This window comes from Amblyomma americanum, chromosome 6 (genome assembly GCF_052857255.1).
Source record: "Amblyomma americanum isolate KBUSLIRL-KWMA chromosome 6, ASM5285725v1, whole genome shotgun sequence".
Classification (NCBI taxonomy): domain Eukaryota; kingdom Metazoa; phylum Arthropoda; class Arachnida; order Ixodida; family Ixodidae; genus Amblyomma; species Amblyomma americanum.
In genome coordinates, this window is record NC_135502.1 from 26,889,881 (window position 1) to 26,914,724 (window position 24,844).

Sequence of the window (24,844 nt, forward strand, 5' to 3'; positions counted from 1 at the left end):
TAAGTTGAAGAACTTCTTGAATTTATCTCTTGAACGTGGGCTGTAGTCGAGCTCGCAACCGTGTCTCGTCTGCATGCTGACGCCAGTGTTTCATGGTTCAGTTTTTTCGCCGTGTTTTGTGAAAACATGCCCGAACTCTCACTAAACGATTCGCCTAAAAGGACATTTTTCTTCTACAGAAGGAATTGCTTCATCGGTCGCTTGTTCTGAAAGTTTATGTTTAAAAACATGTGCCGTTTAGCTAAATTCGTCTTTAGTACAGTTAAAGCTATGTCTAACGAAACCCGATTTTACGAAGTTCCCGATATAACGAACAAATTTGTTTCCCCGGGATGTGCCCATATGGTTCAATGTGTTCAAAAACCTGATATAACGAAACAAATAAACGACCAGTAAACCCGATTTAACGATGTTTTTTTTTGGGAATAAATGAGTTCAAAAAAGCCTGATTCTTCACTTATTTTGCTCACGATGTCTGGCAGCTTGTTGGCAGCGTGCCAGCAAGAAGATTTAGGCGCCGAACTCACGGCCCTGGTTTTGTTTTGACGAGGCTACAAGTAGCGCCGCTGCAAGGAACAAAGGACTCGGCAGTCGGCGGCGCTTCCCACATTGGCTTCAAATCCGTTTTACCATATGGCGCCTTTACGCACAAGCGACTCGGGCTGCTTTCGTGGACATTTCATACGCACAGGCGCGGGTTGTCGGAAATTCGATGCCGCGGTAGCTTTTAGGTGCCTCTACGTTGCCTTCCTCGATATTACGAATTTCCCGATTTAGCGAACTAATTCGTGGTTGCTCTTCACTTCGTTAAATCGAGTTTTAACTAATTCATTTTATTGAAAATCATGCCATAGTTACGCGGTGTGCGCGTCCGAGTTATTTTTTGATGAGATGGCTTCACACCTGCAACAGTTAGGATATCCTAAATGTCGCGAATATGCTGGTTGTTGTTGGTCGGCAGCGGAAGGACCTAAAGATGGAAGTACACGTATACGTATGTCACGATGAGAATGTGCCCTGCTTTTGAGCTGCCTTGTAGGCAGCTTTTTTGTAATGTGGAAAAATGGCGTGCTGGAAAATATTTATACCCGCTGCATAATTTTCGAAGAAACAAAAAGAAAACTTAGTACTCTCAATAAATTGCATGAAAGGCAAATAGATGTTTGAAGCGGTGTTTATAACACAAAGTGCTTCGTGGCTTCCACGAGGTTGGAGCATGCAGAAACACCGCAGAAACGCATACGTTTCTGTTTATAGGCTTCGCATATATCTCCTCCGTTAATTCTTTGCGACTTGTTCTGGCTTTGCTGTTACAGATCGTGCTATATCTTTGCGGTGCGGCCGTCTAAGAGCCATATCTTGTCCCCTCCTAATCCAGCGCTATTTTATGGATTTCGGTTAAAGATATTCAAAGCAGTGACAGCATTTGTTAGGGGAACGTGAACTACAAACAGCACATGCTTCTGTGCTGACGCATACCAGCAGTCAGAAGTTCATGAAACGCCATGGTATCGCAAAGGCACGCCGCTTGGAATAGATAAACGGAGCCTAAATCAAGGTGTGCTGATATACAGTGCACGAGTGCATCTCAGTTATTGGGCCTAGATGCCAAGAAATTAATGTTTTTTTTTCTGAATTCGATTACACTTTTGACGGCGGGTGTACGTTTGGTATATTTCGTGCAGTTACGCCTGCTTAGGGAGACCCCCTAGAATATCTGATACGGGTCCCAATTGGACTTATTTTTGGAAATGTGGCGGAGTGCTTGAAGGTTGCTTCACTTCCGCCACCGGTTGGCCCGGTATTGCACTGCCTCCGGGCGTCCTTTCTATCCTGTCTTTCTATCCCATCTTTGAATTCTCCTACTATCTGCACGTGGTAGCGATTGTGGCTCGGCTTGAACCAATAGGCAGGCTTGTGCACTTTCCTTTTCTTTCTTCCTGGCAACAACAGACAGACAGACAGACCTCTCCTTATTGACCGCAGCGGTGACCAAGTGGTTGAGCATCCGCCTCGCGTGCGGGAGGTGCGGGGCTCGATCCTCAGTGCCGCCGGGTACCCACCGGTGATATAATGAGTACAAGCTTTCCCCTGGTCTGGTGCTCGGCTTCTTTAGGGTGAAATGCTTGGGAAATGGGTCTTTGACCCCACCTTGAGAAATGGAAAATACCTTGTGCCATGGAGATCTTCGGCCGTAGATTCCCTTACGCCATAAAAATCCATCATCATCATTACCCCTGCTCAGTCACAACGATGTACAGTCGTCAGTATACCTTCGCATACAAGCGGTGACATATCGCTTGCTTGTTATTCTCATTCCTACCGGGAATTGTGGAAAAGTTTAAATAATTGTTGGCTTAATACTTACGCGGGCACCGTTGCGATTCCAGCTCTTCTGGTCCTTCCGGCTATGAAAACCCAAAAAAATCATGCAAAAATTCTTTAGACATCCAAGCATTCGGCAATGTGTTTTTATGTGGAAACAAGAATAAAAAGACAATGGGCTCTGAAATCTTTGGTGAACACAGGTGCATATGTAAGGCATCATCTGAACGAACATAGGTTGCATGGACACGACATCATCCGAACTCTGTGCGGACATTGTCATTTAATGAGAGACAAAACTGTTGTTATTTTAGATACAGTTGGCAGAATGCGGGCCAAGACGGAGCTATTATAGCATTAAAGACCTACGTTTTTCTCGTACGTCATGAAAAACAAGACAAAAGAAAGTTGAGAGACGATTACCACTGGTCACGTGACCAACCACGTGATCAGGGGTGGCCACGGTGGCTACGCTGAAGGCTCGAAGAGGTGGCGTAGTGTTGCTATTGCTACAAAATTATAAGAAAGAAACCGTACATCGCCGTTGCCTTCCTAGGCAGTTCGTATTAGTTTTTTATTGCGACAGCAATAAAAGCGTAATCGGAAAGAAAAACCTGTCATCAGTCATAAAATTCTCCCATTGGTTGGATGGTAGTAACGTCACCAGACCGGATAATTCCCATTGGAAGGAGGGAAGTGACATCACAAGAGCCCATAATTCCCATTGGCTGGAGTGAAGTTACGTCACTAGACCGCTACTGACGCCACTTCCGGTAACGGCATCAGGAGCCTCTAATGCTGTCTCATTGCCGACACATAAGGTTATCACGTGTTCACACAGTTACACGATAGGATTTCCTCCAGAGATATATAATCTATTTGTTTATAATCATGCCCAACAATTCTGGACAAAAGTATTTTTGAGCGGGAAACCGTTTATGAACGCAATTTTTTCATATAATGTAAGATTTCACTATAACAATAAATATATCCGCAGGTCACCCCAGGGCATGCAGTCTTGTATTTTTTTTCTCTTAACGTTTTTGCTATCATCAAAAGCGTTCCCCGTTGCTTTTCTTTGACGCTCTTAACTGTTCGATGGGATCGAAGGACATGCTTTAAAAGAAAGCTTTTGCTACATATCAAAAGAATAGACAATTACCTCCAGTATTTCCATAACAGCGTCTTACAATTGTTTTATTTCAAAAATTTTTGCTCGAGAATGTTGGACATGAGCAAATGAATGATATATGCGGTGAGTACTATTGTTCCCTTTTGAAAAGAGAACAATGGTTATAGAGCCCTATTTTCGCATGATATACCTTTATGAGACGTGAAATGGGGCATTTCATATTAAGGCTTCTCGCAATCCGCGCAGTGTCATGCTAAGAGGTTTCGAGAATTAGATTCGCCATTAAGCTGTAAGGCTTTCTTAGCAAACCACAAGCGAGCAGCGGATGAAGTTCTGGAAAATGAATGCGAGAAATGGTGCCAGAGAGACAGGATGCAATGAAAGGGGGATGTAGAGAGTGACCTTCGACTGGAATGGATTTACCGCTCAAAACTTGCTGCAGGGCTAGTAAGTGATGATCGCTTGCACGGTCTTTCTCGCCTCTATATCCGCCGCATTTCTGTGTTAACCCTTTCGTGTGACATTTATCATTTCGATTAAAAACAAGCATTTTCCCGCCTAAAGAATTTCGTTACTGTTGCAACGGAACACAACAATGCCTGGTTTGCGACACGCAAGTACAGAATTTCTTGCAAACGGTCAAAATAAATGAAAAATAATATTCGAATGCACATCGATTTTCTGAACTTAATACCCTAGGAATTGCGAAGTAATTTTCTTTTACGAAGATGCACATGATGCTAGAAATTCAGAAAAAAGAGAAAACTGACATGAACTCTAGTGGAAAAATCTGTCACACGAAATTCACGGCGGACGGTCCACAGCGCTCACTGCTTTGAGAAAGATTAATTGTTGCGTTTGGTACGTTGCATAAAATAAAGCAGCCTACTTGAAATATGAAGGATGTTAATTTCACCTGAAGCAAAAAATAAAATAAAAATTCAGTGCTAGGTGCAGCACACTTTGGGAAAAAAACTGCGAGTTCAGACACATAAGGTAATTACATGTTCGCACAGTTACACGATAGGATTTCCTCCAAAGATATATAATCTATTTGTTTATAATCATGCCCAATGCCCAACAATTCTGGACAAAAGTATTTTTGAGCGGGAAACCGTTTATGAACGCAATTTTTTCATATAATGAAAGATTTCACTATAACAATAAATATATCTGCAGGTCACCCCAGGGCATGCAGTCTTGTATTTTTTTTCTCTTAACGTTTTTGCTATCGTCAAAAGCGTTCCCCGTTGGTTTTCTTTGACGCTTTTAACTGTTCGATGGGATCGAAGGACATGCTTTAAAAGAAAGCTTTTGCTACATATCAAAAGATTAGACAATCACCTCCAGTATTTCCATAACAGCGTCTTACAATTGTTTAATTTCCAAAATTTTTGCTCCAGAATGTTGGACATGAGCATACGAATGATATATGCGGTGAGTACCATTGTTCTGTTTTGAAAAGAGAACAATGGTTATAGAGCCCTATTTTCGCATGATAACTTTATGAGAGGTGAAATGGGGCATTTCATATTAAGGCATCTCGCAATCCGCGCAGTGTCATGCTAACAGGTTTCGAGAATTAGATTCTCCATAAGCTGTAAGGCTTTCTTAGCAAACCACGAGCGAGCAGCGGATTAAGTTCTGGAAAATGAATGCGAGAAATGGTGCCAGAGAGACAGGATGCAATGAAAGGGGAATGTAGAGAGTGACCTTCGACTGGAATGGATTTACTGCTTAAAACTTGCTGCAGGGCTAGTAAGTGATGATCGCTTGCACGGTCTTTCTCGCCTCTATATCCGCCGCATTTCCGTGTTAACCCTTTCGTGTGACATTTATCATTTCGATTAAAAACAAGCATTTTCCCGCCTAAAGAATTTCGTTACTGTTGCAACGGAACACAACAATGCCTGGTTTGCGACACGCAAGTACAGAATTTCTTGCAAACGGTCAAAATAAATGAAAAATAATATTCGAATGCACATCGATTTTCTGAACTTAATACCCTAGGAATTGCGAAGTAATTTTCTTTTACGAAGATGCACATGATGCTAGAAATTCAGAAAAAAGAGAAAACTGACATGAACTCTAGTGGAAAAATCTGTCACACGAAATTCACGGCGGACGGTCCACAGCGCTCACTGCTTTGAGAAAGATTAATTGTTGCGTTTGGTACGTTGCATAAAATAAAGCAGCCTACTTGAAATATGAAGGATGTTAATTTCACCTGAAGCAAAAAATAAAATAAAAATTCAGTGCTAGGTGCAGCACACTTTGGGAAAAAAACTGCGAGTTCACTCACAATGTGTGAAAATGTGCACAAAGCGGTTTCGCACTGTACAGAGCACCCTGAGAACCGCAGTGCATTGGAGACTTTCATACCAGGCTCACAGCGGTGTTAGTGGGACACGATCGTTCGCCACTCTTTTGGTGAGGTGACCTTGCCTGAGACGTGTGGTCAAAGTGAGCCGTAGCCCGCTTTGATGGGCTTTGAGCTAGGCAGGGGTCAGTTGATCTCAGGCGTAATGCTCAAAACATCATGTACTTAACAGCATTTCATGACTGTTTCACACACGCTGCTTCGGCACTCGTTCCAACGCAGCCTATGATTGCGAATGACCAAGCCTATCGCGCACTGATTTAATGCACGATTGGCTTGCCCCTAAGCAAATGAGCCCATGTTGCCGTGCGTCGTCGCATGCTGACAATTCAATAACCCGGACTGGCAAACTAAATTTCTCGCCAAGCTGTCCGAGCAACAACGTCAAGCGCAAGGAGCCCAAACGTATCAAAATCGCGCCAGTGCTCGACTGACACCTAATTTTATCGCAGCTTACCATGTCCGGTCCGCTGCTTTCTTCTGCAAACGTTTCTTCTTCTTCGTTGTCGTATTCGCAGGACATGGTTCCATATGAAATAAAAGGCTGGCGCTTATTCCAACGCGGTAACCTGGCTAAAATCCAAGGTCTATGTTCGCGTGCACCCTGCGACATACATGACGTATCTGCAGCGGCCTTAGACAAATACAGACTTTAATAAAGCAAGCATTGATGCCATCTGTGAAAGACGAATGTAGCTTGAAAGTTCGCGGCATTTTTTTTAAGTCGCCAAACCTCACAAAAAGTAGCTTTTCTGTTAATATTGTAAGGTTATAAGGTTGGTTTTTTTTCCCAAGACACATTTTCGTTAGTCGCTTGCAGCTAATACAAGCCATTAATTAGCCCGCGGATGACGGCAATGTCGATAGCAACTTCGCTTGCGTGCTGTTGAGAAAAACAAAAACGAATTGGCGCGTCTCGCAGGAGCCAAAGAATCGGTCGGCGTGGAGTAACCGTTTGTCGGCTGCTTCACCGGCTGTCGAAGGCGCCTTGGAAAGAAGACGGTCATCGCCTTTTGACGACGGCCGGCACCAGGGCTTCAAAAATGGGTGAGAACCGTGACGCGATGTAGACATCACATGCAACAGCTTTGTATATACACAGCGCGAGTAACGGTTGTTGACGCAATCTGCACTCGTTGAATCCAGAAAGCCTGAACCGCTGGTGATAGTACGAATGTAACATCAATCAAAGCTCACTCGAATAAGACTCGTTGATAGCCCCCTAATAACAGTGGCATAATATCAGGCGTAGCTTTGCTTCGCTGCGTGGCTATGTATGCAGAACTTCTGATTCAGAATGCTGTGTACAGATTGCGGCCTCCAAAATTGTAGCAACGCTAACAAATGTCGCCACCGCGCTCGCTTAAATTGAGGAAATGACCCGCCTCGACGGTCCAGTGACTAAGGCTTTTATGGGCCTAGCGCATGCTCGTGGATTTGATACAAGCCTCTGTGAATGTATTAACGCGATAGCGTTGTGGAGCTCGTATCGCTGAAAATCGGGCGTCGCAGCTGACCGTTAGCGAAAAATCCCCGAAAAATCCCCAGAGAAGCAACCTAGGCAGAAGTTGGGCAGCTAGGTCACGTGACCTTGTGGCGTCGTCGTCAACCTGCCCACCGTGGCAGGTAAATTAATGATTGGTCGCTAGAGGTCGCTGGGAAGAGCAACCTGGTTCGCACAAGTCCCACCGGTGGCAGCACCTACCATCACCTAGCAGTGTAGCGTCGCTTAACCGCTGCACCACTGCTCAAGGAGTGATATGGGGACTCCCAGGGATCTTTGAATGTTAATTAGAGAATGCCCAATTCTGCATATATGGATATTAGCCCATTATCTATCGCGTCATACCTTAAGGCGGAGCTTAAGTGTTCCCTCTAATTTTTTTTCGATGGAGGTGCAAAAACGTCCTGCCTTACGGCGCGCTGCTTGCCTCATAGCACTGTGTTAGCCTGTCCAGCAACTTTATTAGCTATTAACATTCAAGCTGACGATAATTAAATCCCGACATATATATGACTCGCCCAGTGCACGCACTAGTTCCCCTCAGAACTGTCTCAGTTTCCAAGTTGTGAGCTTGATGCACCTCGTTTTTCTTTGGAGAGCATCTTCTGAAGGCGCTGCTACGAGACATAGAAGCGCTAACGGATTGTATCCAGCCCATGAAATTGGACACGCGCTCGAACAGTCTGAAAACAGGAGGATATTCACGTTACCTTGCAGCATCAATCTTGAAGCTAATGTGTGTGCGTCCTTTCCTGTGCGGCCATAACGGAGGCATGCAGCACACCTGGCTCTTGAAAGCTCTGCTTAAGCGAGGAGGAAATGCCTTGACCAGCACGGATTATTAACATTTGCGATGCTGCGTGAGCCCCACGAAAGGTTCCGGGCACAAATGTGCTGGTTTAGAGAACTTGTAGGAAACGATGGTATATACTTAAACCCGCAATCGACAAAAAAATCATAGATACCCCCGCTATGAACATACATTATGTTCACACTTGCGGGAAAAAAAGCAAAGATAACGCTTTGACGGTATTATTTTCCAACGGACTAAATCCTAAATTATACTTTTGCTTCAATTGCTTTGCTCTTGGCTGAAAGTGACTTCCAACAAATTTTCTTTCTTCAGCTGAAAACCGCCGAAAACCAATTCCCAAGGGCAAGTATTTCGGCCATGTACAATATTATCGACAAAAAATGAGGGCTATGACATAAGTCATTACGTTATAGCGTAAGATTTGCAAAGAGCGCAACGTTGTTTCTGCCACGTAGACCTTAAAGAAACAAAGATTAAATGTATTCAGAATTTACTAAAGTTATTCCTGCGCTCAGGGCTATCTCCGGTCTGTCCCCCTCCAACCGTCGTAATCGAGAAGAGAGTGATGTGGTTTCACAGTTCTGCGAGTCTGATTAGTGCATACTGTAGGCTCTTTGCGCGGTGACTTGTGCGGGTGTCGCAAGATGACGCACACAAGCCTCAGACCCTGCAGAGCGAATTTTCTTCATCTACGGTGCCTGTGAAAACTGCATAGCTTCCCTTTGTCGCACAGCATGGCTGCGCTCGGGTGGATGTTAATGACCAGCTACTCCCTTATTACAAATACACTACACCCTGAGGGATTTTCCTAAAACACTGGGTCAACGAAGTATAAATGTGACAAGCGTTGCACGTGCGTTTTGCTGACGTCTACGCTCATGAACCTCGGCTTACCTCGCCAGCGCTGACGCCTCCGAGCCATGCTAAGTCCCCGGGCTTTGACGCTGTCTTTGTGAACGTCACGCACGCCGCAGCAACGGCTTGACCTTATCTTGGCGGTTCTTCGTTGCCTCTTCTAAATGTACTGCTTACTTTGTATCTGTCATTGTTAGCGTTACCGTGTGCAGGGACCCTTAATTGCGCTCATGCTTCTCAGATGTTTCGACCGCTCCTCTCTCCCTAGATCTAGTTAATTCTCCGGTGCTCACAGAGTAGCTTTGAATAAAAATGCAGCATGACAAAAAAAGTTCTCACTTTTCTGCAGGCTACAGAATGTCAGAAATATCGGCCACCGCTCTTGCTAGGAAAGGTAAGGAACTATACACTTTTTGCGTACTTAAATGCCATGTACGTGGTTACAGTTAATTTGAAATGGGTCTATGCGTCGTCGATGAAGAGCGATTTTTTTCTTTTTAGCAATGCTCGACATTTAACGCTTTGAATGTCGTCATATAGACAGAAACAAGAATATTGCCTCGAAGTTTTCCACTGTTTCCTTGCTTATGTTGGAAGCCGCCGGCACGCGGCTTTATCATTCTGTGACGTAGAGAAACTACCAGATTTATCTGACAAGATTGAGGCCGCATGAAACTGCCGAGATATCCCAATAAACGGATTCATTTGGAAGTCCTTTCGCTGCCTTCCTGCCTGCCGGACGGCCGTCCGTCGCCACATGTGAAAATAGTGTCGCATATTTTAGTGCGTCTCACCGTTCGGAGACACCTAAAGGAGCGCTTAACGAATAACGGCTCTATATCTCTCACGAAAGCACATTTTTTGCAGGCTACAGGATTTCAGAAGTGTCACAGTCCGAACTTGGCAGGAAGGGTAAGCAGGGGTTGGCCAGCGAAGCGATAAGCCGTGGCCCATTCGCATATTGCATCAAGTTGCTACAGAAGGCACTGCGGAATATAAAAGCGTTGGAGGCTAAAGGCCTCCTGCTGGTCCGCCAACTCCGGTAGTGAATGCGCTGGTCCTGTTGACTGCTGTTGCAACCTTCTAGTAAGAATAATGCCAATGGTATTTGCAAATAGTATTTGGTAATATATGAATAATGCGTATAGTGTTTAGTGATGTGATTAGTATTCAGAAGTTCCAGTAACAGTGCTCAAAGGGACTGAAGTTTCAGTGATGAATTGTTGAATTCAATATAAAGAACCATGAGTTTACATACCTTTTAATGTCAGCCCTTGAACTGCCACTTTAAGTGGGCATCCTGGTCGACGTGGAACGACAGTTTTCGCGGACTCGTTAACAAAAGGTTAACAACCTGGGGGTTTTGTTCCGTACATTTATTTATTTGTCCATTAATTTTTCGAAGCGACAAAGCACCACAAAGAGAAGTGGCTTAGATTTAAAGAAATAAAGAAAGCAGAGCAATGTGCTCTACCGGGTTATATAATGTCAGCGATGGTCACCTTGAATACTCTGGCAACAGTAGATTGCTTCGCAAGAACATATAGTGTTAGCGATGGTCGCCTTGAATACTCTGGCATCAGTGAATTGTTTCGCCGGATTATCCAGTGTTATCGATGATCGCCTTGAATATTCTGGCATCAATATTGGAGTCGACGGAGGTGTGGAAGAGCTTCTGCTATGAACTGTTTTTTGGAAAAAAAAACTCGGAACTAATGGTCGCTGCGGGGCGAAATGTGCTATGACGGCAAAGATAGAGTCATTAAGAGGGAAATGATAATGGTAAATTGACATGGCTGCTTTAATGCTAGCCTATAACCCACCTTATTACAATTTTTGTTTCTTTTCCTATTTTTCTTCTTCAGATGACGAAATGTCCCAGAATAAAGAGCACCCAGGTAAGCAATTGTGAACTATGTTTTATATCATTTTGAATGAAAGCCGGACTCTTAAAATAGGCTTAGTGCTCTAGACTTGTACCTACTAGCCCGCAGAAGTCGCGATGTTGTCGGAGTTTTAAAGTTATGGTGCGATGCAGAAGGGAGTGTATAGGGAAAGAATTAATTTCTACGATCCTTCTACAGCTGTGATCATCAACTAAAGTGGGATCCATAGGTCACTATTGAGGCTCTAAAGTCTTTATTATCCTTGTTGATGTCTGCACCTGCGAAATGGTGAAGGGTAAAGGGAAGTAGATCAGATTTTCAAGAAAAAGAAACTGGACACCATGCATAAGCTATTCTGTTATTAACGTGAGGTTACCACAATTCTTCTCCGTCGCATGCACAGGGCTGGCTTTGGGAAACAGGCGTCATTAATACTGAGAACTGCTAGCATTGAATGCTCACGAACGAGAAATAGAATAGGTTGTCAAGTGTCAAGCCTCTCGCGTCGAACTTGTTGATAAATATATCTCCATTACGGAGGTATAGTTTTCGGCGGTCAATATATCTGTCCTGCTTTCTTTTCGTAGAAAAACCTCCGGCCGAGCAGGAAGGACGTGGTAAGAACGGTTTGCCTCTTGTGGTCTACGTTTCATGGTGCGCCTCGTTTGTATGATATTTCTACAAGACGGATAAACTTTAATAACAATGAACAACCGAATTTAAGGTTTTACTGTTTTGAAAGGGAATGTTTTTGTAAAAAATAGACTACAGATAATTCCAACCCAAAGGAGAGCAAAAACGTTTTGAATTGTATGAAGTTTGCATGAAAGGACTGGAGCCCAGAATTGATGGAGGTCGCAAATGACAGATAAGAGGGATAAGCGGAATGAAGAAGGAAGGAAAGACGTGGGCAGGACCAATTCGCTAGCTGATACAAATAAACCAGGACTTTGAATAAAGCGAGTACAAATTAGGGAGAGCCGGCTTCAAGGCCCACTAAGAATATTTTCTACGAGGATGGCTTTCGTCTTTAAAGAGACATATACGACAATTTGAAATTGGCCTGTATCCATAGACTTGGTATATTTAGGAAAAAGAGACCACTTTCACTGGAAACGGAGATTTCATAAGCTAGAAAAGAAAAAAAAAACACAAATGTCGCCATCACGGGCCGATTTCCGAAGTGAGCTATGTGCCGACACGGATCTTTTTTTTCGAGTATTCGGAAGGTTATGCTACACCGCCGTTCACTTCGAACAGGCAGTAAATATAACTTCGCGGTGTCTACGCGAGAAGATTGAATCAAGTGGCGGAAAAAAATCTAATTTTCTGAGCCATTAATGAATATTTTGCTTCTGTAAAAAACTTAAAATACCCGAAATATCCAGAAAATCAGTTTCTACTGAAACCAATAATTGTATAGAGTTGTCCTCAATGTCTTTTTAAAGTGCACAGGGCAGATTGACCTGAGAGCACTGTAGAGAAGGATTAGTTCTTGTCAGTGACATCGCCGGAAAATGAGGCGACCGTAGTTGGGGCGCCTGAGTGGTTTTCCGCCCCTGTGTGTGTCTGTGTCTGTGTGCGCGTGTGTGTGCGTGCGTGCGTGCGTGCGTTTGTGTGTGCGTGTGCGTGCGTGTGTGTGTGAAGCATAAGATGTGCGCGGCCTTGGTGTCATTTACGAGAGGCCTATGACTCGAAACAAAGTTCTATCGTGCATGCACTTTTGTGATTAATTTTTTATGCTTCATAAAACTAGCCGGTCCAAAGACGCAGCGGCATACCTCACTAACGCGCATCAAATCACGCATTTCGAGAGCAGTATAGGCATATGTTTCGAGCCTTGTACATGTAAGCTACAAGAGCTACCTTAACTTTAAGCACGTGTCAAAATACACAGTACAGTGTGAAAATCGCATGTCTGCACGCCTGATGTTTTTTAGAATGCACTAAAACTTTGTCACGTGGCTTTCGTTGCACATTGCTACCACGAGCATCCTGCCGCCACAGTCGGGATACGAAACCATGACCTCGTTCTGAACATTAGAACGAAATAATCGCTGAGCCATCGTGGTGGTCTACAAGTGTATAATGGCGATGATTATCTTGTACACTAGGGCTTAAAAGAGAAGAAAGAGCAACGTATGTGTGTTATTGCCTATCTTGACCTTTGAATAATGATTGAGCACCGAGATTAACCGGCCTGCATTTTTTAGGTCGTTTTCTTTCCACTTAGAATGTACTGCTATGGCTCTGAGGCTGAGTACGTGGCCACGAGCGTGATTTGTGGCCGCGGCGGCCGCATTTCCATAGAAGTGAGATGCTCATGTACTCGTGTGTTTAGACCTCTTAGTCACGTTAAAGAACACAGGGTCGTCGCAATTAATTGAATTAATTGAGAGGCTCTGAAAATGGCATACCTCTTAGTCTTAGAGCGCATTTTTTCTTGGAAACGTAAAAGTCCTAAACCAAAAAAAAAAAACGAAAGAGTCCAACCTTCCACTGCCGGGCAAATCGCGGGCGGTAATTTACACATCTTTCAGTGTAGCATTTAGGTGTTTCATTACGACCAGTGCAAGGTTGAGGAGAGGGCAATGAAAAAAAAAGGTAATGTTGTTCGTCCATTGTCGCTGCAGCACCGAGAAAGCTCTGGTCCTCGGCACATTTTTATTCCGCAAAGACCTAACAATGACCTAACAGCGCTAATTTACATATGCCAACAAGGAAGCACAAAGCGACGCACTCGGAAAAGGAGCGCTTTCCTAGTCAGTATATAATCTTTGTCGCTTCGTTTGTGGTTGTAAAACCATGGTAAATGGGACATGGAAAAAACTGGGCAGTCTGCGGGAGATTGCGGATTTCAAGAGCCGCGTAATAAAACGTGTCGCTGGTTGAATTTTTTTTTTAGGCGCCGAACATGACGCAGTCAAGCCGCCAAGTAAGTATTCTCTTGCGTGCTTTCAGCACTCACTCACGCCTCATTATGTTTGCCTTTCAAGCAGTCTTTTCGCTACCCGATAGAGTAAGAAGAAAATAACAGGGCGGTCTTCGAGCTGGTCACGACCTCACTCCTCTGACTTTGACTTTGAATATCACTTATTCTGTCCTTTCATATCTCACACTAACTTCCACTTACTCCATGCTACTCGATGTATCCCTCTTGCTCGTCGTCGCCTTCGCCAACGTTGATTACTGGTTAACTACAAAAGTCATTTCGCCAAACGCAGAAAACTATGGCACATTTGATTAAAAAGGAGCTGAAGTATGTTTAGAAAGAATGGTTTGAAACGTGCGATCTAGATCCTATGCAAAAAAAGGGAAGGAGACAATGGAGAGCGATCGAAAGCTCATAGTTGTCAACTTGCGATGACACACAGCGAAGGCCCACGGCGTCATTATTTCTATGACACAAAACATTTTATTTTGAAATCTACAGAGGTGAGTTCATGATGCGGAGAAACGAAGCATGCATTAAGACAGGCTTCGAGCAAAGGTGAGCAGCAGTACCGCAACGTTGGTACTTTCGATCAGAAGACCAATCCTTTTGGTTTGTATAGGACACAGCAAATAGCACCACAACCGCCAAGGCCTCAGTGCTGGACATAAAATTGTGTGTGTGCGCCAGCCATAATGTCATCATCATCAGTCTGACTACACCCATTGCAGGTCAAAGGCCTCTCCCATGTTTCTCCAATTAACCATGCCCTAATGTCCGTGATGACAACCTACTTTTTACGCACCACACATGCATTCACTTCGCTATGTGAGCAATTTTACAAAGCGGTCTTCACTAAACCTAGAAGAAGAGTTATCACGATGAATGCTTTGTGGTGGTGTCATGCGACCAAGAACGGTCGCTTGTAACATTTCGCAGCGCCCAGGACCTGTTCACCTTCTGTCCGCGTTGAGAAGGAGTGAAAAACTGTAATATTGTCCTTTCAAGCAACGCAAGATGCACTACTGTAAAAAACTAGAACTGTCGCAGGAATTTTTTTTACAGAGTTGCCAGAGTTTTCACAGGGTTTTACAGAGTTGTTTACAGGGAAACAAAAACGTTTCCCTGTTTGCGCAATCCAAGGATAAAAAAACGCCTCAACCAGTGTTCGTGCACTGAAATGTCGTCATCATTGTCTTCATGTTCACTGCCCGCATTTGCATCCATGCTGTGCACTACAGGTGCCTGTAGTCTCTTAAGGGAACATGTAAATCGCGCATGACTTGCTATTTTGTGCCCTAGAGTCTCTGTACCTATGTGCCAATGTTTTTTTTTCATACTTTATGTGTCGCACACAGATCAGGTTGCAGAACCCGTCGCGAATGTTCCTGGTAAGTGGCTAGCTACAATTTTTTATTGCCACGCCATGTGCAAGTGCTTGCTGAGGAGCTTTTGTTGTCTTTCGCTCTTCACATGATTACGCCGATGCAGGAGAATGCTGAATATCACTGGCCGAGTTTATCGACGAAGTTGCTACTGTTCTTTTTGAATCAGCATTTTTTGCAGATGTGACTAAAATAATTCAGTACAATGTGTTAAGGTGGCAAGTTTTTGTTCATTTTGAAACCCGAATCACGTAAAAGATTCGGTTAACCCTTATACAGGTCGTTTAATCGAACGGTGTTAACATGATTTAAAAGTAGAGTGACAGAAAGTTTTCTTCGGCATGGTATTGTCACCAGTGGCGGACATGCGAAAATAGCTAGGAAGTGTTAACGTGCAGGCTGGTAAACTGAAAACTAATAGCCAATAGTTAACTTTTTAACTGTAATAGTTGGCGCCCTGAATGCAATAGAAGATTGTATCACCCCATTAAAGCTGCCACCGTCAGTTTGGAGTCACTCTAGGCCAATTTTTTTTATTGCAATCATTCTGTCGCATCTTTCGTTCGCTCCTTCACTTCGTATTGTCTGTGTACGTATCTGCACCTGCATTGCGAGGCACAATTAGTGATATCTTCCCTATACTCTGCGGTTCATGTTGGTCTTTGTGCCACCGCCGTCCTCTTGAGTGCTTTAGGCAGGGTCCTTGAAAAGCCCCTGCTGGGATAAACCTCTGGATAAACTCGAGCCGATCCCGGTAAAGATCGGCGCTATACTATTAAGTCACGTTACTAAGTGCTCGGTAGATGAGTTTTCAACAGTAGGTTTTCGGCTCCGGCCGCATGCAGATGCAAAGCGGTTAATGCGTAAGCCAGTGCATCGTGAATAGAATTGAAATCGCGTGAGTAAGATTTATTTACCTTACTTATTCATGACGTAATTTGCTGCCTTGTGAAACGCCGTGTTTTGTTTTGTCTTATTGCAGCATGTGCAGCGGTCAATGAAATTCCGCTCGTGGATGAGCGTAAGTAACCGTATGTTTATATCTTAGATGCACCATACGTTCCAGATCTTGAGACAACAAAAAAACAACAACTCCAAAGTTTGTGCAATAGAACTGCGATACAATGTAACTTCTGAACCCATGCGGGTTGGTTCCTTTTTATAAAGTTGTAAAGTGCAAAGCAAAGCTGCTGCAACTGCCACCAAGCAACCTGGCGCTTTGTTTTCAAAGCTGTTTGCTATTAAGAATTTTTCTTGATTGCTTCGCACCCTGCTGCCTTGGTAATTCTGGTAGTTCAGCCCATGACAACCACGACTTCGGCCAGGAAACACCGCTTTGTCTTGGAACAGCTTTCGAACTTTGGCCTTTGAGTGGCCTCGGTTATTTGTACACCACAATTCAAGAATGCTGACATATTTAAGCTTGATCAAGCGAAGTAAGTTTCTGGGCAAGATTGTTAACATGATTGCAAATATAGAGCAGTGCAAACAGCAAAACATTTCTTGCCGAACTCAAGGAGCGGTCAAATCAAATAGTTGAATACTAACACACTGACCCTAATTTATATTTCTATTACTGAAGAAATCATTATTTGTCGACTAATCAGTACCCGAACAGGTAAATGCGCCAGATAAAAAGTGTATATCAAAGCCGCATATATCTTCAGAAGTAAAAAAGTGGCCATATTAAGACCATGCACTGATCAATACACTTTTCTGTTAATAATGAAAATATTCATAACAGCAAAGCCGAACTTAAGCATTGTACAGTTGTTTCTTAGCCATCGTTATCAATATATTTGAATTCAATCCCCTCTTTTACACCATAGCTCCTTCAAGACCTGTAAATATGTAAAAAAAAACATTCGTTAGTAAAATCGAAGTTAGCTTTCCTAGTCTGATTTGCATGCAGAGTAGTTATTTTGGATGCGCCGGCCTGCTCGGGCCATTATAACCAGGAGCTTTTTTTGCTGTTGCATAAACACAAGACAGTGGTTGTGCATCACTACGTCATGCTGCAGAATGACCAAAGGCAGCCGTTAAAGAATAGCAGTCAGGAACTGACTAGTGGAGGAGCATACCTTATTAGCGTTTAACATCGGATCAGAATGCAAGCGTAAATAATGCAAAATCCTACCATTTTTTGTCGTTGCCTGTCGCATTCAAGGGGTATAGTACCATATTTTCTCTCTCGCTCATGAGGTTTTCTTTCGTTCGCCTAAACCTTAAATATGGCATTATGCACCCTGAATGTGACAGGAAACGAAAATTTTTTGTTTGTTTGTTGCATTCGTGGTGCATAATACCGTATTTTCCCTCGTCGGTCATGAAGTTTCTTTTAGTTCGCCTAAACTTTCCTTTAAAAAATTATCTAATGGCACTGGAACCTTTTTTCTTCATATTTTATTCCCTGTCTTCGCCTTCCACTCATCCACGAAGTGTGAAACTTCTCTTTACCACTTCGTATTAATGACACCAGCTTTCCGTAACGCGTAGGAAACAAGCAATGGAAGCAGTTGTTCGTGCGCTGTCTTATTTTGGTGTGGTTTGACCTGTCTGATTACTGTTTGCCAGGTTCCAATTACCCAGTTCCTTCTGCTCGTAAGTGTTTCTATACCATTTATTGACCCACCTGTGCAAGGACAACAGAGAGATAGCTCGTGAAAATATTCACTTAATGCGGCTTGCGTAGTGGTGGCTTAAGTGCCCATGTTCGCGTTCATCTTGACGCAAATGCGGATAGCTGCGGACGAGCGCCTCGGACGAAAGGATGCCGGGTGTGGTTTTCAGTGGGATACGCTGGATGCAGAATCCAGAGTAGGAACGCTCCCTTTCTATGAATGTGGCAGTAAAAAGGCACTGAAGGGGCGAAAAAAAGGCATAGGAAAAAATAAAATAAAAACCTAATGTGTGTATAGTAGCATCGAAGATTGACAGACATTGAAACACTTGAAGATGTCATTTTTTACAGTTCTGTCTTCATGACAGTTAAATTTGCAGTTTTATCAGCAAATATTAAAAACAAAAAGATGACTGGCAGTGGGAAGGGCGCCAGTAAATACCAATCGCACGCTGTAATTGGGACAGCCTATACAAAAAGTACAGAGCAAATTTTTAATGATAATAATGACATGAAAAAATCCTTTCTGATCTCGTGCGTGGGGTTGAATACATCTATTCATCGAAACTAATTAACTCCGCACACCGCAGGATTTAGAGGTAAGCAGGTAAGCAGCAACGGAAAAGGATTTGGGGCTAAGAAATCCCCACACTGTCTGGCTGCGAGCTTTTTAACATCACTCCAGGACGTTACAACGCCGCATACCCCGCACTACATACCAGTTCTGGCGGCGACTGCACCTTTCCTTTGCTAAAGCCTTTGCCCCGATCAGCATAATAATAATAATAATTGGTTTTTGGGGGAAAGGAAGTGGCGCAGTATCTGTCTCATATATCGTTGGACACCTGAACCGCGCCGTAAGGGAAGGGATAAAGGAGGGAGTCAAAGAAGAAAGGAAGAAGAGGTGCCGAAGTGGAGGGCTCCGGAATAATTTCGACCACCTGGGGATCTTTAACGTGCACTGACATCGCACATCACACGGGCGCCTTAGCGTTTTTCCTCCATAAACACGCAGCCGCCGCGGTCGGGTTCGAACCCGGGAACTCCGGCTCAGTAGTCGAGCGCCCTAACCACTGAGCCACCGCGGCGGGACCCCCGATCAGCATTCAAAAGGGCAAAGCGAAAGCAGTAAATGTTGTAGCCTCCAGCCGCGCATTTGCACCAGTGATGTTGCCATTGATGCAGCTCTTAGTTTCTTTGGCTGAACTTGAATGCAAGCACGGTGGGCCGATATGGAGTTGTATTCGGTAACAGGACACTTTCATTTTAAGCACCTGTGAAATCAAACTAGTCAGCTGTTTTGTCTTCGTTTTAGTGACTATAGCGTGCTGGCGAAGTTCCTCATAAATGGCATGCTTGCAACCTGGCTGGATTCCGAGCTGGAGTAAACGGTGTCGCAAAATGTTTTCTGGTGTCTACAGCCATGAAAATGAACCAGTAAGTTGACCTGCTTCTCTCGCAGCTTCTTGCTCTCCGTAATTCTTATGCAGATAGTGCTCAGTGAATAAGTGTGACCAGGGCGCGAGTTAAATATATACCTTGCTGTTTTCCATCTTCGAGCAAAGGCGAGCTACTGAGGACCGGAGGCCTTCCTATCTCTTCGCCGGTGCTGTGATGCTAGCACTGACGCTGTCCTTGTACATTCTCGTCTTCAGCCCAACCGGCACAAAGCCGGTGAGAGGTAAGAGAAATCCTACTAACCACGAGAATTAAGAGATGGCGCTCTTTAATGAGTAGTAGTATAGCGGTAAAAGCTGGTGGGAGTGAGAGAAATGCGGTGAAAGTGATTCGAAACTCGGAGTATTTACAATGTCGTGTACTACATAGAGTTCGGCTAGTTGATTGACTGTTACGTCGATTATGAACTCAAATTAACGAGACACATAACTTAAAAATTTTCCCAAAACGAGGACTCATGCCATGCTTATTTTAGGTGTCTTATTTCTGGAAATAATCTACTCGTGAATAATTGTAATGCATGCCTGCGCTGAAAGTGAGCTCTCGAGGGCTTTGACTTACTATCAGTCGACATTTTTTGTAAACAGTCCCTCTTAACTTGATTAAATGTGTACTTTATTGTGTCTTGTGGCTGCCTGCATGTTCTCCTTGAGTCTGAGTGCTTTTCTTTGGTGTACGCTGCGGAAGCTCTGAGGTTCACCCTCTCCCCTCTTCGTTCACTCAAAACTGTCCCACCCAACTGAATAAAGAGCGATTGCCTTTGCTGGGAGCAAAAAAATCTTGGCCTGCTACCTTATTTACGTGTCTTTTAATTATCTTTGCATCAAATATTATCTGAAGTCGATGCTCATTATCGCGCAACAGCAGTCGCAACTTTCACTCCTACGACAACAGTCGCGAACGAAATCCGTGGAAGGCGGCGGAAACTTCAAAAGGAAAAAAAAAACGGTGTGTTTTAAGGTGCAACGCCACCTCCACGCCGTGGTGAGATAGACAGCTGTCGATGGTAAACGAGAGCTGTACTCTCATGGTGCGCTTTGGATCTGAAGCTCCGCGTTCTTACCACAGCTTACCAATTTCCTGACACGGAGGGAAGCGGGGGCACTCCGGAGTTCATTGTACAGCACAGAGCGTCGTCTACGACGACGACCCCGAATGAAACAGATCCTGGTGAGTGTAGCGTTAAGCTAATGTCTCGAGCACGTGTTGTCTGGCATGGATATAAGTAAAGCGGGTTTGCGAGTCAGCGAGTCTAAATTAGACAGTAAATCAGTCGAGCGGCCCTCATAATGTCGTCAGGGCTGTCACCTAGAGTGTGATCTTAAAATTTTGGGCTCGCAAATCGCCTCTAGAATGGCAGATAATTTTGTGCAGGACAAAACTATTTTTCTTCGTGGTTAATAATAATAATTGGTTTTTGGTGGAAAGGAAATGGCGCAGTATCCGTCTCATATATCTTCGTGGTTAGAAATGCTTTGCATCATGCCTTGTTACAACGGCTAGTTTTTCTGCAAGCTTTGTGGCAACAACCTTGGCTTGGTGCAAAGAGCTATATCATTGCTACTTTTATGGACTTCAGCTCTCGCTGTAAGGCAGACAAGGGGCAACATTTAACTTTATTTACGCAGGTCCAGAAGAGGATTGAAACGTGAATACTGTGGCTTGGTTTTTGCGGAGTTTACTGAATATGTGTACAGCAAGGAGAATACGAACACAGATGGCGCGCTAAAAAGACCTGATTGGGTCTAGCGCGGTTGAGTGTTATGGGGCACTTGCTTTCTGGGTGTGATTGATGAGTAATGGGTGAGTTACTCCTAACAGCTTCGACGGAAAGTACTTTAAAGTGGCGTCAGAACTTGCCTGGACACGCATCTGAAACCGAAGTACAATGCATGCGACTTTGTGCAGTAAACCTGTGGTGGGGGAACTACGTTTATTTTATAACCCGGTAGCCGTGGCTGGTGAGCCGGCGGAGCGGGCTGTGGACGTTGCTGGCCTGGTCAGTTGCCGAAAGCGTTCTGTGCTGCACGAGGCAGGCCGCGCCAACTTCATCTTCATCAGCGCCGTTGGCGACGCTACAGATCTACCCCATCAAGCCCACTACGTGCGGGCACTATTTCTGCGGTGATAATGACAGCTGTACAGTTCTCATCGGCTCACCACTATGTTAGGCATGAGACTAGTTCTGTGTCCGAGCACATCGTACTTTGCAACGGAGGGTTTTGTCTGTCGGCGTTGTTTCCAGCCCACTTCCTGTTAAAACATGAGTAATGTTTCTCTTTGATAAATAAATGCAGCAAGTCGTAGATACATTTATTTGCTGCCGCGAAACGAGAGGACAATTCCTGGCACGCAATTCCTTTATTCGAAATGAAACATTTCACTAACAGTGTCTTGACAATTGCGTATATTCCGTCGTTGGTGATTCGACCGATCGCGGCTTTGCGGTATCTCTGCAAGCACAGCTGCTATGCGGCGCCCGCCGCCAAATGCTGTTACTGGTATTGTTTTATAGCAGAGATGAGTGCTGGCAGTTGTAATGGGGCGGTCTATTGAAGGCATCGTCTTTACGCCTCCGAAAACTCGTCATTTTTTCACTAGCACACCGTGATCGCCAATATTCGGCACCTCAAAGGGGCAACACACGCTCAGGACATCTCTTCACATCACGCCATTGACATCCCCCCGATAGTGTGACGCACTGCTTTTGCAAATAAGCAAAATGTTTTTTCACAACTCTGTCCCACAACGTCTTCTAATTTCCATACAAGATCACCGCCTGTGAAGACTAAAAGGGAAGGTCTTTTGTCGGTAACGAGTATAGAAATATTTGTACATTCCTGTATCTAATTCCTTCAACACCGATATAACTTGTAGTTTTGGAAGAAGTTTATATTTTAGTTTGACTAAACAAGTCAGGCCGTAGCCGACAGCGACTCCGTGCAGTGTACAAACTTCGTCGCTTAATATGCAGCCGGCCTACGTAGCGTGGACATTCAACGTTTTATTAATAGGATCGAACGCAGTACAGAGTGTGATTCTGCAGAGCAGCTTTTGGTAGATCTAGTAGACCATTCCCACTGTGTAATCCATTGGTGTTGGTGTCGTAGCACGGTTGGTCACGACGAGCGGCGATGACGAGAGCAGCTTCATGGCGCTAGTCACTAGCGTCATGACGTCACACGAGTAAGCGCTCCGCGTCATAGCGTCATCCTCATGTACCGCGCCTACCACGTGGCTTTATGACGTCAGCACAAACGAAACTGTCCAGCGCAGAGCATTCCGAGACGCTCACATTGCTACCACGCTATGAAACTGTGACTTAACCGCGACCATGCCTCGAAAAGAAGACGAGACGCAATAAAAAAATTCACCAATCGCAAAAACATAAAGCGATAAGCCCACAACAGCTGCGCTGGGCAAACGCATTAATTGGAAGCACTGTCGTCTATGCTTTTTTTATGGGGAGCGGAGAAACTTCAGGGATCTTACCGTTCGTTTCTCTCGGAGCTAGTCACCGTTTCTATCCAATGTTTAACACTCCTTTTCAATTACCTCTAAAATGTTCTGCGAAGCCAGACTGGCACCGTGCAGACATTGGCGTGTTCGTGATACTGCCGGCTAATAATAATAATTGGTTTTGGGGGAAAGGAAATGGCGCGGTATCTGTCTCATATATCGTTGGACACCTGAACCGCGCCGTAAGGGAAGGTATAAAGGAGGGAGTGAAAGAAGAAAGGAAGAAAGAGGTGCCGTAGTGAAGGGCTCCGGAATAAATTTGACCACCTGGAGATCTTTAACATGCACTGACATCGCACAGCACACGGGCGCCTTACCGTTTTTCCTCCATAAAAACGCAGCCGCCGTGGTCGGGTTCGGACCCGGGAACTCCGGATCAGTAGTCGAGCGCTCTAACACTGATCCACCACGGCGGGTGATGCTGCCGGCTAAAAGCGGTTTCAGATATATGTGATAGATATTACCGCTATTATTTTGTCATTAGTTTTTTTTCAACCAGCTTAATGCTTTAACTTACAGGTTTAAGAAAACTTGAAAGTGGAAGTATATTAATGCATTCAAACAAAGTTACAAATGTATACAGCGAGAGGTCCCATGGTACAAGACCGCGAGCTGGACCTTCCATGACAAAAAATTTCAATAAGCAACAAAATAAGAAATACACAACACATTAATTAGCGACGCAGAGAATGAATACATAGTGAAATATTAGTTACCGATATATTTAAACACAAACACTATAATGCAGGAGAATGTACAAAACACTCACAGATGCCGCGATACATAGGATCAACAACAAAAAAGGAGAAAATCACATATTAAGAAGGAAAAGCTTTAATTTGACCTTGAACAAAGAAAGCATATTAGTTTGATGTCTAAGTTCAAAGAATTCCAAAAGGATATGAATGAAAAACTAAGACATTGTTTCCCGTAGTTAGTTCTGACCTTGGGTAGTAAAAAGTTATTACGCAGCGCAAAACGTGTGACGATGTTGCTTATGAGCGTGCCGGGAGAAAATATGCTTAGCGGGAACAGGCGCCATAACTGATGACCGGCTCATTAATGTTAAGGCGCAGCCATTATCGCATCTCTAATATAAGGGTCTGTAGACGCCGTCTACCCCGGAAAAGCGATATTCTCATGTCGAACTATTACGTTTCAAATTTTTCTGCGGTGTTCCTCGGGCCCTTCAGCCGAGTATTCATTTATCTGGACGAGGAGTTGTCGATTGACGCAAAGCAAACAGTGTCGATAAAAGACAGTAGTGTGTCCCATTAACTGCCATTGGATTCGCTAAGTGGGCCATCTTTGTTATTCTCGTCATACTGTATACAAGACAGTTGCATCCAACAAAGATCCGGAACTAGATTGGCTAGGCGAGGAGGAAATTTCGACGGAGGATGCCGGAGATGGGAACCGAAACTTACAGAGCTGGTAACGTGAGTCACCAGGACTTCACGCGCGGGCATCTCGTCTTTTTCGACGCAGAGTATGAATCATTCACTGAAGAGGAAGTTACAGAACCAACTATGGCGGACACGGACACACCCACGCAGAAGGTCCTGAAAAGAGGGAACCGGTCAGCGGCCTCTGATGTTAACCTGTGATCTCTCCACTTAGAGGATCCAGAATCATGATGAAAGCGAGCTTGGGTAGGTATGTTAGGCTTCGCGCCTTTATGGGAGGCGCATCTTTTAAAACTGCATGAAACGAGGCTTCGAGCTAACAACAGGAATACCGGTTTGCGTCGTGAGCTATCGTTTTAAGCGCGCCAAACTAACAAGTTCGGAAAGTCAGCTACAAAATAAATTACTATATGCGCAAAAATACTACTGGAGCTTGGGTGCTCCAGCACACCTGGTTATCTTTGAGCAGTAGTTGTGCCTGAAATTCATGTGCGCAGTTTTAAGCGTATGTGTCAGCACCACTGCGTAGCAATGACTTAAAAGCTGAGAGGGTATTCAGTTAATATTCTTTTCGTTTTATTTTATGCAATGCCTGTGGCGTCGAAACACCGCCTATTTTAAATTTTCT

At 44.2% G+C, this 24,844-nt stretch overlaps 1 protein-coding gene across 1 annotated transcript; it reads left to right on the forward strand.

The window, feature by feature from the left end:
* Positions 1-9,881: 9,881 nt before the first annotated feature.
* LOC144094620 (uncharacterized) lies at positions 9,882-24,456 on the forward strand. The gene is made up of 11 exons (XM_077628539.1): positions 9,882-9,922; positions 10,876-10,908; positions 11,484-11,513; positions 13,802-13,831; positions 15,187-15,219; positions 16,196-16,234; positions 17,788-17,814; positions 19,255-19,270; positions 19,399-19,514; positions 20,360-20,461; positions 24,299-24,456. Exons 2-11 carry the CDS (start codon positions 10,884-10,886, stop codon positions 24,415-24,417), a joined length of 537 nt encoding a protein of 178 aa, XP_077484665.1. The 5' UTR covers positions 9,882-9,922; positions 10,876-10,883; the 3' UTR covers positions 24,418-24,456.
* Positions 24,457-24,844: the final 388 nt, after the last annotated feature.